Genomic DNA, 15539 nt, shown 5'->3' with positions numbered 1-15539 from the left:
AGTCCATTGTGCACCAATGGACTTTATATGTCGGGTCGAACCTACGACCTCGAATGAGAGTCGAACGCTGAAGCCACTAGGCCAAAACTGCTCTCTTTGTGACGTCATAGTTGTAATAAAAATAAAAGGTTAATGATTCATCATTCACGCTTTAACATTTCTCAAGTTTCAAGTAACAAAATTGGATCATTTGTTGCCTAATACCGTGGCCGCATTTTTAAACCATTACATTTCATGTTGGGAATTACCGTAGGTCGGGCGAAAGTGTATCAATGTCGACCTTACTAGTAAAAAACCAATTATACAATTTAATTCTGTCCTTATAAAGGTGTCAAATCTAAAACCCAACAGTCTATATTATTCTCATTCGAATACAATTCAAGATAATAATTTTTTGTTATTACACTATACAAAGGTTACATAATATTCTTTGTCGATGAATATGATGTTTACCTACTTCATTTTAAGTGTAATAATAAAAATATTATATTAAAGTTTATCTATATATTTCTATTCATTTACAGTATAATATCATCTAAATAATGATATGATGCTTTTGAAAACTATTATGGTGTGTGTTAATGTAACCATAGCAGTCTCGTTTAGGAGCGCGACAAATTCATATATAAATAGTTCTTTAACTTACTTTTTATGTTACTTAACGCTAGGCTATTTACTACTACTATATATACTACTATAGTACTGACCGGGTAGTCCATTTATTAGCCGCGGTAGGAAATACCGTTCTCTCGCCATAGACCTTGTTTACTCTCGAAGTGCCCAGCCGAACGTGCGTTACAGCTCGGGTTTGTAGTCTGTACGTCATACTCATCATCATCATTTCGAAAAAATATAAAATTGTCGTGTAACACTCGGCTTCAATTTTCTTTGGCTAGGCTTTGAAATTTGCGTATATAGGTCGGAAAATCGTCGCAAACTATTTTTTAAACTCCCATCTTTGTAGACACAATTTTTTTTATAATTTGGCATAAAAATCCTTAGTTTACACCCTTAAATCACCAACCATCAACTTTTATTGTCTTTGGTTAAGGAGAGTAATAGATAATTACCCTTTTAGAAATTTTGTTCGTTCTAGAAAAGTATTGTAATGAATGTCCCTTTATTCAATGTACAACATTATTAGGATCATATTTATCTTAAAACCTTCAAATAATCATAAAACTATATCAATTAGGTACAAAATTATCTGTAAATTGACATACCTAGTTGATTATTTTTTAATAATATATAATAAATATCGTTGTATGTCTGTTGTTAGAATTAATATATGATCAATTCTGTTTATTAAACTAAACATATATCCAACCAAGGCAGAATACAAGATACTATCCGTATCACCTCGACGTCCGTCGTTCCACAACTGAGCGTTTCTTAAGGCAGTTTCAGCCGCGCACCATCACTATGTGGAACCAGCTGCCCACTGAAGTATATCCGAACCAAATTGACTAAGGATTCCAAGAAAAGAGCGTACTTTAAAAGGCCGGCAACGCACTTGCGAGCCTTCTGGTAATGTGAGTGTCCATGGGCGGTATCACTTAACATCAGATGAGCATCAGAGGAGCCCGTTTGTACCGTATTACGTAAAAAAATTGCGATTACGGTTTACCTCAAAACATCGAAAATTCGAAACGATAATCATTTCCACACTTGAAATAATCTCTTAATAAGAGGTTCTCTGTCGAATAAGATAACTGGTAGGCTCTTGATCTAAAACTTATCTAAAAGATAGGTACATGACTTATCATTCAACAGATGTGAAATTTATTGAACATATATGCTAGATAAAGCGCGTCTTGGAAATATACTGAACTTATTGACCTTTACGTAAGCATTATTATAGAAAAGCAAAACATTCGTAAGCAATTATTATATATAAAATGTGTGTAGTTAATAGCAACTAAGTAGGAATTATTCGACATATATACACAACGTCGTTTATAAATAATAAAAAATCAGTGGCGCTACAACCATTTCAAGTCTGGGCCTCAGATTTATGTATCTGTTTCATGATTGTCAATCTAATAGGCAAGTAGCTGATTAGCCTCCCGTGCCTGACACACGCCGTCCTCTTTTTGGGTTTAGTGCAAGCCGGTTCCTCACGATGTTTTCCTTCACCGTTCGAACGAATGCTAAATGCGCAAATAGAAAGAAAGTCCATTGGTACATAGTTGGGGATCGAACCTACAACCTCAGGGATGAGAATCGCACGCTGAAGCCACTAGGCCAACACTGCTTTGATTATAAATAATAATAATCATTAAAATTTAATAGTTGCATTAGACAGCTGAAAGCTAAAACAGGTACACTATGTTTCTTAAAATCTACTACTAATCGGGCTTAAAATTTCATAGCGTTCTTTCAATAATTATAATTAGTTAATATATCATTAGAGATTGTTTAACTATAATCCTAAGTAATAAATTAGACGTTTTAACATAGAACAAATTATATTAACAGAATAATTAGAAAATCACTTTACAATCTCCATATGGCCTTAGACCAGATGTCAAAGGCCCACAGAGAAATGTGACGATGACCACACTGGACAGTCTCGTCTGTTAGACATACACTGTAACATATTCAAATTAATATCGCCTTTGTATAGTCTGTATATGCAGTTTTATGATACAGATTATTCTTTTGTGATGAAAAATACGTGTGACATTGTTTTCCCGGAAATAAAGAACCTTCCGCTTCAACAATTTCCGTGCGTAGAATTTCCTGCGTTCTCAAAGCTATACTAACCTAGGCCCTAGTTCTAAAATGACACTTTATTTTAACTTCTATAATTAAGAGGAATTGTTTTAAAATTTTAATTAAATTTCACTTAATTGCTAATTGTACTTTTTAATAACATATTTTAGTAATTATAGAAGTTCATTGTAATATTTAATTGAATTTTGGGAATCAAATTATTTTCATTTGTTGTTAAATGTTGTTACTACTTAGAGAAAGACGTAGTTGAAATAAAGTTGCATAGTTCTCACGTAGCCGAGTGAAACGGCGGTATTATTATATGCGCATGCGTCATTTATATACGTGGAGATTTCGTTCAGTATCTGATGTAGCTTGGTTGACAAGCTACATTCAGTGTAAATGTATCGTTCAGAAAAATAGGCCGTCGGTGGCCAGTCCATGGAAAGCGTAAAAAATATTCAGAATTATCCCACAAAGGATTAGTTCGATTGTTTTTACGCGAATTTGTGATTTGTTATATATGTAAGTATTTTTTCTTTTATTAATTAGAACTAGAAATAGTTTCGTTTGAAAAATAAATTACGTATTTTTATAACATTATTCTTGCTCTTTTCGTGTAAGAATTTCACATTTCAACACACATGCAATGTTATAAGGCTTCCCTAGCGTAGGCTCTTGAAATTTACATGAAAAATTTACATATGTATGTATATAGGATAATGAAATTTTTTACAAATTTCTTCAATCAATCAAAAATTATAAGCAATTTTTTTCAGCAATTTTGAAATATTTTATTTATTTACATTTCGTTGCAATACAGTAAAATTGTCGCTTTCGAGCGATCTCTACAATAAAGTATACATTTTTAATAAAACTGCGTCAATCAAATATAAAAAAACGCTGGCTTATTTACAAATGTCTGGTTTTTTTAAATATCTCTCAAATATATATTTTATCTTTGGTTTCGTATGTACTATTTAAAAAGTACATTTATAATAATAACTCTACATACAGCCTTTGTGTCTAAGTTCCCTGGATATTTCCAGCATGCTGTAATGCGATGCTGAAAACAATCAAATATCGTCCCCAGTATGGTCACAAGAAATCTTTAAGTACCAACTATGCACTATTTGAAATGTAACATTGTTGTAATTTCAGTAAAGATTCAGAAAAAAATATTTTGTAACAAGTGTTATAATTTAAAAGAGAGATGAAAATTGCATTCTTGAAATATTTTGTATGTTCTAATGCCATATAATAATTATAATAAATCTTTATCATTATTGTATGATAAATACTTTATTGTAGTTACTTTCATTAGTGGTCATTTATGGCACAAAAGATGTAGATATAGAAATTGCGATAATGCAGCGCCATAAAACTTCAATGTTGTTATTCACAATCATTATATTTAACAACTTTGTACCTAAGTATCGATTTGCTAACGATAATCCTGGATTCAATTATTGAGATTAAAGATAAATAAATAGCGAGACATTTGATAGAAATATCATTAAATAAATAAAATTTCTTCCGTAACAGGAGATATCAAATTATAACAAAATCTCAAGCCAATCTTTAAAACAAAATATTTATTTAATAAAAATAAGATGCCACACGTTTCATAAATGTAACAACTGTGAAATTTAAATGACTATAACAATGTATTATTATTTGCAAATATAAAAGATTTCTAGACGCTAGAACATTTACATAAAATTAGACTTTGTATAATATTAATATGTGAAACGAATTGATGTAGGATGATTTAACATGGTAAAGCTATGTTGTTTGTGAAAACATTCATGCTACTTTAGTTTTATGTTCTTCTTGATCTGAAAAAAAGAAAACAGAAAATACTTTATTTAGTTAAAAAGAAAGTGTTGCTCTAGGATTCCATGTGTCATGGGCAGCTAGTCTCTTCCATTTGACAGATTAACGGTACGACGTAATAATTTCTAGATAACACTTACATTTTACATTTAAACTATTTTTGCAGAATAAGAATATTTTCCGTTTCAGCATAGTTACTGAATGTATAAAGTTTGAATCCTTAGTGAAAATTTTGTTTTTAAGAATAAGGTTAAAGGTGAATGGGCCTCTGGCGAATAAGCGTTCGTCTGTAGCATCCATATCCATAAGCAAAGGGCAGAATTAAACGGATAGTTTTTTTTCGGCAAATGGGCAGGAGGCTCATCTGATGTTAAGTGATACCGCCGCCAACGAACACTCACTTTGCCAGAGAGCTCGCACGTGCGTTGCCGGCCTTTTAAGAATTGGTACGCTCTTTTCTTGAAGGACCCTAACGAATTATTTCGGAAAAATGAAAGAAAATTCAGTGGGTACTGGTTCCACATAGTGGCTGCTTGGTAGATAAGCGACCATGCGTGCAAACTGTTTCAAGTTGATCCTTACCACCCAATCTACCTGGTTTATTATTTATTTGTTTAATGTAGTCTGAAACCTTATCTGAATTCCCAGTAAAATAATGATTATTTCAGGATACAATAAGGCGATAAAAAGCGATTAGCTACACTTGTCAAAACACTTCAAAAATTGTCTGCTCCATGCCTAGTTGGAATTAGATTCCAGCCATACTATAACGTATTAAAAACCAAAATATAACATATTTTAATCGCTAAATGTAAACAATAAGACAGACTTTTATATTGTGAACTAAATTAAAATATTTTTACTCTACCTGCCCTGCGATTCTGTAACTCACTTCACGAACTCACACAGCGGTTTTCGCATCGGCAGTCGCTCTCGAATCAGTCGTGAAGCAGTCATTTTATGATTTGGCATTCTGATAAACAATAAACTACAAGCTCCCACCTTTTCAGAATGCCAAATCATAAAATGACTGCTTCACGACTGATTTGAGAGCGACCGCCGATGCGAAAACCGCTGTGTGAGTTCGTGAAGTGAGTTACAGAATCGCAGGGCTGGTATAGTATGGTTTTTTCTTTGCTTTCCATACTTTGATTTAAAATAGCTATTAAGGAAAGTAATCATTTAAAACCACTGACATTTGTAAGGCCGCGCCTATTAATTTTTAGATTGAGATAGGTTTCCTTATTTACAAAAACGACTTTTTATGAATTCTAGTAATTCAACTCTAAGGTTATTTTCGCTTTAACAAATTTAAAAATTAAAAGAAACATTTGAAAGGGAATTATTTTTTCTCAAGGCTGGCCGGAACTACGCTGCTTAGATATCCATCTAACAATATTGTTAGGTCATAAAAATAGAACAAGTAACTCGGTACTCGTCCTTTAATTTCTTCCACTTTGTTCATGGCAAATGAAATTTCATTACCAGACGTAGCAATATAGTTTTATCGAGGTATTGTACATTCACAATAATTTAAAATTGAGCCAATAATATTTGTATCTAAAGGTAGAACATTATTTTCCTTCATACAGGTGTAGATATATAGGAAATTGCATTACAAAAGACAATTAAGAGAAGTAATAAACGCAAACACCGCAACAATTATAATTCTCACGTCAGTTATCAATGTGAAATATTATTTTGCTAATTTTGCGCGTGCGATCGATTTTTGCTAAGATTATAACTCAAGATAGTACGTTATATCATATCAAATAAATACTTTTTTAAAACGTCACTGATAATTAATAGTAATTATAGTAATAATAAGTCAATACCCAGGTAATCTATAAGTTAAGATTTGAGCAGTGTTGGTGGATTCAGCGTGGGACTCCCACAAAGTCGTATGTTCGATCCCGACTTTGCATTAATTGACATTTTTTAACGCATTTTACACACGCTTGAACGGTTAAACCAACATAAGGAAACCAAGAAAAAGCTTGCCTTACACTCAAAAAGTCTGCGTGTGTGTAGCAAAAAGTCTGATCAATTCTATGATATAGATTAAGGTACAACCTTACCCTAATTTCCTTTATAATTAAAGACTTAGAATTGCTGAAGTATTGAAAACGTAGAACATTATTTACATAACAAACAACATGACAAAATAATACTAGCAAACAACAGATGTAAATGAGCTCTTAGTGGTAAGAGCAGTTCCTTTCAGTCAATCCAGACGTAAGAAGCTAAACGGAAACATCAACATAACATCAAAATAGTAAAATACTATTGTAAAACTACATTAAACACAAAAATAGTTACAGTTACGTACGTATGAAACACATAATAAGAAAATACAGAGTATTTTATCAGATATTTATACCTATTACACGGTACCAGAAAAAATATTTCACGACCTTTGCATTATAATCTGTACTTTATCATTGATAAACATATCATTTGAGATTTCTCTCATTTTTGACAGTTGCACTTGAAAACAGTGCGGTCTCATTTCTCAACAAACAAGCTGTGATCTTATTGCGAAATGCGAAGTTGTTTACACTTAAATAAACTTATAGAAAAATTCTAAACAATTGTGTCGCTCAAATATTAATTAGTGAAGTGAAAATGTTCGGTTCCAGTAACAGTATGGGGTTCGCTCTATTTCCTTTATCTCCAGCACTTGCCACGGGTGTGCTTACGGCTAACTTATTTACAAATATCACAACAAGTATGGCCTCTACCAGAATGCATGCGATGCCAGTGCGTGTGAATTTGGTAAATATATTTTAGCTTTTTTCCCTAAGTAGTAATACTTTGATAGTCTGTAATGAGCGATTGTCAGTGTTAAAAAATGTCACACAAAAACATAATAAGCTCTAACTAAAAATATAGCTGTGTCCAATATTTAAGGGAAAATTAGCGGACCCGACAGACGTTGTCCTGCATGATATTTCATGCGATTAGGATATTAAACAAAGTATGAAAGTACTGATTGCAGTGCCATCTGCCGGACTGATTTCTAAATCTAAACCATCCAGCGCTAGACCCAAACGCATACAAAAAATATCAAATCGGTCCAGCCGTTTAAGAGGAGTTAAAAATACACACGTACAGTAGAACTATATATGTATATGTAAGCTATAATCATTCATACGGTGTGCAAATTTGATTGAAATCGGTTAAGTAGTTTAGAAGTCCATAGCGGACAAACAACGTGACGCGTAATTTATATATATTAAGATAACCTCTCAAACTTAAAATACATAGTTGACGGTGACGTATTATTCAATTTCCTTTCATGTTTTCTTCACTTTTTCACTGCAAAAGATAATGCATAATGATAACAGTTTAAGTTTTTGTGGTTATTATAAAACCCACAAGTACCCGCGTGATACCATAAAAGCCTCATTTCAGTGCTTTAGTAAAAAAAATAACGGCAAATATAATCATCTTTTATGGTACAGTAAAATAACACACAACAACAATAAACGTGCACAGAGAGCAATCCTTAAAGTTGCCTATCGCAGGCCGTTTAGATACCCCACAGTCAAACTCCACCTAGAAACAAAAACCCTCTCGGTAAGGAAGCTTTACATCTTGGCGACCTGTTCAAGATATCATAGATTTCATGGGCTCACAATTCAGGACACATCTAAGAACAGACGTTTTGCATTCCCAACGCCAAAACGAAGGACTGTATTTGGACAACGCTCCTTTGCATTTAGGGGCCCCTTCCTTTATAACAAATTCTCCAAATCTATGGACTCTGAGATCGTAAAACTATCCAGATACAAATTAGCGAGTCACATAGAAACTACACTAGCCAAATTGGATTTCGAATCCACAGAGGCATTACTACATATCTTGGTATGACTTTGAGGTTTCATAAACACAGACACAGTGCACGATCATAACAACTTTCAGCTACATTCTCAAATACATGCGCAAACTCACCTATTCACACACTCACTCATTCACTTCATACGTAACACTAAATTTATAACTATTATTGGTATTTTTTATTTTTTATTATCATTTTTTCATATCACATTTTTAAACTATTTTTAACATGTATGTACCACGAAATAATTGTCTTCTAGTTACCCACAACACAGGGCCTCCCTAGTGTGGGGACTAGCGATTTCTGATTTCTGTAACAAACCTTTCTGTAATTAATAAAGTTTTTATTATTAAAAAAAAAAAAAAAAAAAATGGAATAATATGTAATATCTACATATTATCTCATTTTATTTCGCGTAGGTATGATACATATTAATATTATCTTAGTCTTATCTTGCCGATAAAATTATTGCTTTCTTTGGGTGGTCTAAAATAAAATACAAATATTTTAAAAAACCTCTTGATTTTTATAAGGCACAAGGAAACTATACCATCAATTATAATATAGTTCATAATATCTGCTTTGCATTATTGTATCATTTACATTTTAATCAGAGCGATCTGACGTGGTCCTCTAGGACGAATTGCGTCGTAACTGATGCATCGACTTTTTATTACAATCGTGATACTACGTACCCAGATAGAAATACGCCAGATACGCAAGATTTTTACCTACTTACTTGAAATTTTGGACAATTCACACAATATCTTTATAAATTGTAGCCTATGTGTTATTCTGATGTGTAAGCTATATTATTGTAAAGTTTCATTGAAACCCATTCAGTAGTTTTTACGTGAAAGAGTAACAAACATCCATCCATTCTTACAAACATTCGCGTTTATAATATTAGTCGGATTACACATTAAACAAACGAAGCGTTTTCTTTAATATGTTTTAGGAAAATAACAAAAACACATAAACTAATCAATTTATTTCTCATTTAAACACCTAACAGCCGAAGATAATAATGTAACGATATAATGATATAACAGCCATTGTTATCTTATCATATTCAATTATTTACGGTTTTTAGACCATTTGTAGTAGAATAGAACGTGCGCATTGAGATATGCCAATTAACTCCGCCACGCCATTTTAGAAAAATTGCGATAAAACATCGCGCGCATATTTTATGATTTTTTACCGAAGAATTATTTAAAAGTGAAAAGTAAATAATTGCAATGTAGTTAAGCACCACGTAATGTTTATGGCCGTCTGAAATCCGATTTCCGAGTTCTCCGCACCTACGTTGAAAAAAACGAATATCAATGGAGCAAGTTAAAATTTATTTGCTCCATACTAAAGAAACCATAGGTTACTACAATACTTTTATTATACTCATATATTCAACCGATTATGGCGAAACAAAACATTGTATGTTTTAAAAGCAGAGAGTATACTATAAGGTATAGACTCTTGTTTGAGAAAGTATCGCTATGTTTAGAAAATAATTCTGTTTGAAAGGGGTGTGTCAAACAATATAACACTTGTCGTAATCAATTAAAAGTTGTGTTGGTGTGAAATTTTTAAATAAAATGAACGGGCTAAAAATTAAGTTGCAGTAGCGGCTTGGTTTCCTACTATTATCGTGTTATTAGTCTGAGTCTTTGGTCTTAATAAATGCATTAAAGTTTTATATATTATTTTCTATACCAAACATAATTTCGTTGTTAGCATGTTTTTATGTTTATTTTTGTACGAGACATTTTGTAATATTTTTTTTATCTGCAGGAGTCTCTTTTTCTGACTCGGGAAGTCCTATTCAAGACCTCTCATGACGTAACACGATACAGTGGTTGGTCAAAGTCAAGGCCAGGAAAAATCGCGGCATGTTCAAGTACGGTCAAGTGCACAGATGCAAAATAAGATAATTATCATTCAAGGCCCGTTCAATTATTGATGCAACGCAAATATCGTATATAACCATGTGACGTATTTTTTTGTAGTTTATAGCTGAAATATCTGATTTGCTAACATAGTTTCATTAGGCGTTTATATCTAGCTATCTACGTATATTATGTTCATTATAAATGTTGATGTAACTTTTTTGTTAACTTGAATCTTGATCAATGACTATTGTAACATACAAATGTAGAAAAATCTGTAGTGATATTGTGCGGAATTGCATTCCTGACAGATATAGCGCATATGTCAAATAAAACATTCTGCAAACGTCACATTTGCAGTCTGTCAAATACCAATAGCAATTTGCGTTTATTATGAACTTAAAACCTTGTTTTGTTTTTTAGAATTTGTTAATTGTTTTTATAATTGTACCGCCAACCTCCATAACTTCGCAGTTCGCAAGACAATGAAGTATCATTGTTTTTCAAACACCTTTCACCCGCATAAACGTTACGTTGTGTTTTGTGGCATCTGGTTCTTGCAACGTAGTTACTTTAATAATATATTGTGAAAATGTGGTCGAATTCAAGTGATCGTAATGAAAGGGATGCTTCAGAAACTGAACCGTTGTTGCCAGCTTTACCAGGACCTCGATATGTTGAGGTATTTTACTCGTTAAATGGTCAAAAAGCAGAAATTTAAGATTTATTGTAGACTATAATAAAGCCATATACATTAGTACTTTGTAGAGTAGTTAAGGAGTAAATGTATTCTATTGCATACATTTAAGACGATATATTACAGATATAAGATAATTCAGCTTTTAAAATTTATGAAACACTAGTGCTTTTTTAGAAGATTTTCTACACTGATTCAACTACTTACCCAAATACGAAACTAAAACCCCTTTGTAAATTTCTTAACAAATATTAAAAATGAAATATTTATATGCATTAAAACATACAATTACCTTCCATATAAACTTTATTTTAAACCTTTTATTAGCAATAGGTATTTAAAAAATATTACTTATTTAAGTACTGAAAACTATGCTACAAAACTCCTGTGATTCCAGAATACTTTCTAAATAAAATAAAAAACAAAATGAATGGAAACACAATATTCCATGGAAAGCAAAAGCATATCATGGGATTACCTAGTACATGTTTAATTAACTTCATGACTGTAACATCTATTGAAAAATATGATATTAAAAGGGAATACTTTACTTTTTATAATACTATAGTATTTTTTTAATTGTTTTACCAATAATATATGTTTTATAAGTCCTGATGCCAGTAAGCTGTTTATTAATTACAATAACAAATTTCAGCAGGCAGAGGGCAACAACGGTAGAATGGCTGAGGTTGGTGTTTCTCAGGCAGTGCTGGTGGAACCACATAGTGACACCGGCCGCAAATTACCACAATACATTGCTGCACTATCAGGTATTTATAATAAAACATTAAATCCGCCTAACTGATATAGCCTGGATTGTTCTTTGTTATTAAGATTATGTCTATATTTTAATAAAATAAATCTCACACATTAATAAAGTCTAATAAAAAGGCGCCCAGTTTCCCCACTTACATCGGCTGTGGTCCTAATGTAGGCACGTCATTTATCATATCAATTATTAATTGTGTGGTAAATAGTGTAATCTTATCAATTAAACGAGTGTTAGATACTATAATGCCCTTTTGTTTGAATATTCTTTTTACAGACCTATAATTAAAATTAAAATAATTGCATTTGGAATAATATTCTTAAGTAAAATAATAGCTAGTAATAATTAGTCATTTGACATCTTTATGTGGCCTTGTTTAAAATTCTATAGAATGTTAATTATGAAGACAGAACAATCAATGAACGAGTATAATTACGTAATCCTCCATCTGATCTGTACTTCTTCATTATTGCTTATCTAGTATTTAAAAGAGTAATATAATAAAGATAAATAGCTAAATTTTTATTCATTGAGTGTTGAAATCTTACCAAATATAGTTTTTTAACTATTAATAAATTACATATTATAGTTGTTGCAGGTTGCTTGATTTATTTAACGTAATTAAGCCTCTGGTTCGACTATGAATTTTAATAAAAGAAACGTAAATGGAATGTTTCGGGTTTACAAAATTGTAAAATATAATTAAAAAAAAAGTAATAAACATGTATCTCTTTTCAGCTACCCTTGGAGCCTTGGCCGCGGGTTCTATGCTGGGTTGGTCATCCCCAGTCATATTGAAGATAACTCAAGATAACAGCACAGATTATAACTTCTCAGTATCAGAATCCCAGGGAGATTGGGTTTCATCTTTAATAAATCTGGGAGCGGCGGCAGTATGTTTCCCAATCGGTCTCATAATGGACATACTCGGCAGAAAGAAGACCATGTTGTTCCTCACGTTACCGTTCACGCTCGGATGGCTCTTGATAACTTTCGCTTCGAACGTTGGGATGCTCATGACTGGAAGATTTATAACCGGTATTGCCGGTGGAGCGTTTTGCGTCACGGCACCGGCGTATACGAGTGAAATAGCCCAGGATTCTATAAGAGGAACTTTGGGAAGCTTCTTCCAATTGATGGTAACTGTCGGTATACTGTTCGCGTACGCTGTCGGTAGCTACACTAGCGTCTTCGTCTTTAACATTCTCTGCACTTTGATACCGATTGTGTTCGCCGTTACCTTCTTCTTTATGCCTGAGAGTCCGAACTTCTTGGTCGTCAAAGGGAGACACGACGAAGCGAGAGACTCTTTGATAAGACTGCGAGGGAGGAATTACGACGTGGACAGTGAATTGACGAGTCTACAGACTAAAGCCGAAGAATCGAAGAATAATCCCATCTCATTCGGGTCCGCGATCACAAAGAAGACCGCTTTAAAAGCTGTTATGATTTGCTATGCGCTGATGTTGTTCCAGCAGCTGTCGGGTATTAACGCTGTGATCTTCAACACGTCTAAGATTTTCAAAAGCGCCGGCGCAGCTATCGAACCGGCCATCGCCACCATAATTATCGGTGTCATACAGGTCGTAGCGACGTTCGCTTCCAGTGTCGTTGTCGATAAGTTGGGAAGACGTATTCTCCTTTTGTTCTCCGCTCTAGTGATGTGCATATGTTCCACGGCTTTGGGCGTCTATTTCTTCCTACAAGACACGCACGGGTCGGACTCTTCGATAGTGACGGCCTTGTCCTGGTTGCCATTAGTGTCGTTGTCGCTATTCATTATCGCCTTCTCGATAGGATTCGGTCCCATCCCGTGGATGATGGCCGGAGAGTTGTGCCTCATCGATATCAAGGCTTTCGTCAGTTCGACGGCCGGTACCTTGAATTGGTTGCTCAGTTTCACGGTGACTAGCACTTTCAACTCCTTGAATAACTCTATTGGCTCCGGTCAGGTGTTTTGGTTGTTCGCTGGAATCATGGTTGTCGGTTTTATCTTCATATTCTTCATAATTCCCGAAACGAAGGGCAAGAGTGTCGACGAAATTCAGCTAATGTTGGGGGCAGAGCCGCAGACGGTACACACGGAGGAAAAGAAATAAGCTTTTAGACTGAAATGTTTTACACTATTTTGTAGTCTAGATGTCTCTGGTAACGTTGGTAGCTTTATTTCCCTACCAAAGATCGTTTCGATTTCGTCGACACATTAGCTCTAAGTTCTGTGAAATTTAGTTTAACATTATTTAATTGAATGTCTGACTGGTTTTCTTTATATCTTGCAAATAACGAATTTAGAACATTTTCTTTATTAAAGTTAGATTATAGGAATGTATTTTAGGACAGCTATTTTTATATATTTGTTAAATCATTTTAATTTTAAACACATGTGAATGAAATAAATGCAAGAATTATTTCAGGGGATGAACAATACATGACAAGAAATATCCTATGCTTCATTCACACAAGTTACGATATTATGAATTTATTTATTTTTGTTAAAAGTATGTAAATGAAATGTAAAATACAATCATTGTAAATATTTTATCGTAATAAAAATCCTATTTTATTTACTATTATCATTTTTTTTATAGAATAGAATTTCATTATAATTTTATTTACATTAACATTGCCATATTGTATAGTTTATTTTATAAATAAAATGCCATATTTATTGAGTAATTGTATGAAATTTGGCTGTTTTTAATTTAGTTCTAAATATGTAAGTTAAAATGAGTGTTATTTTATAGATGTATAATAGTACACTTGTTAAGAACATATTCGATAAATTACGTATTTGTAAAGTTCGTGTGCAAATTGAACGATGCATTTAATAAAATTGTTACACAATTATTATATTTTTTATTAAATCCCATACAGATAAAAAAATCAGATCAAATGACGCAATTTTTTGTCTTATACACCTGTTAAACTAGGCCTCTGCGTTGTTTAAGCATTGCATATGTCTTCCTACAAACAAAACAAGTCTTACTGCCAGTGCTATAGTCATGTACTACCCGTAACAATGATACCAGCTCTGCTTTACGACATATTATCAGATCCTGACTTCCAAGATCCTTAAAGACATGAAAACTCAACGCGTTTAAACAATTTTTGAACTCATCTATAGTTTACATCAATGTGTCTATTAAGCTGCAGTCATTATAATTAATTATTCAAAATTACTGATTTTTCGGGAAAATACTCGTGCCGCCGCATAGAAGTGATGTTATGCTAGTGATATAGGCTAGGGGTATACTCGAAATAATACTTGTATCTAACAAGATTATAAGTTTCGAGAAATATTTGCAAAATCATCAAAAACTTGCCTAATAACTTATGCAATCTGCTTTTTTATATGTATGTTTTTGTGTAAGGTAACGAAGTGTAAATAAATAAATAAAGATACCATATCTTTTCCTTTAACAGAAATATTTTCTCCTTACCTATTTTACATAAATGCTTAAAACAATAGGAAGTTTCTTTTCTAATAATTATAATTTTCACCTTCTGCCTTTATTGCTTTTCTCAAATCAAGCTTCTTCGTGATCGCGTACGAAAATAATGTTTCGTGTTTTGCGAGCCGTCAAAGAATAGCGAGACGTGTATATACGTATTAACTATGCCCTGCACTACGGTAAACTGAAGGCCCGCGGCCCGCGCACTCGTAAATACGACCACCAAATAGATCCCTTATCGTTTCAGAGGAAAATTATTTAATTTCTGTGCGTTACGACAAGATAATTTCCGTACTTTTTCTTGGCCACAGATCTGTCTGATCACTGATTGTGTGCCTGAAAG

General features: G+C 33.0%; 1 protein-coding gene across 6 annotated transcripts in view; it reads left to right on the top strand.

The window, feature by feature from the left end:
* Positions 1-14311, top strand: part of LOC125048683 (facilitated trehalose transporter Tret1) — a 51628-nt gene extending 37317 nt beyond the window's left edge. For 3 of the 6 annotated variants that reach the window (XM_047647501.1, XM_047647498.1, XM_047647500.1), the window contains exons 2-3: positions 11631-11745; positions 12483-14311. In XM_047647501.1, the coding sequence (XP_047503457.1) occupies positions 11631-11745; positions 12483-13843 (1476 nt within the window). In that variant the 3' untranslated portion in view covers positions 13844-14311. Of the gene's footprint in view, positions 1-3232; positions 3241-7281; positions 7327-10642; positions 10961-11630; positions 11746-12482 lie in introns of those variants that run through there. The other 3 variants (XM_047647502.1, XM_047647497.1, XM_047647499.1) reach the window with 3 other exon arrangements.
* The last annotated feature ends 1228 nt before the right edge of the window (positions 14312-15539 follow it).

This window comes from Pieris napi, chromosome 4, assembly GCF_905475465.1.
Source record: "Pieris napi chromosome 4, ilPieNapi1.2, whole genome shotgun sequence".
NCBI classification, from domain to species: Eukaryota; Metazoa; Arthropoda; class Insecta; order Lepidoptera; family Pieridae; genus Pieris; species Pieris napi.
The sequence above is the reverse complement of the archived record's forward strand: the minus strand, read 5'-3'. Positions and strand labels throughout refer to the sequence as shown.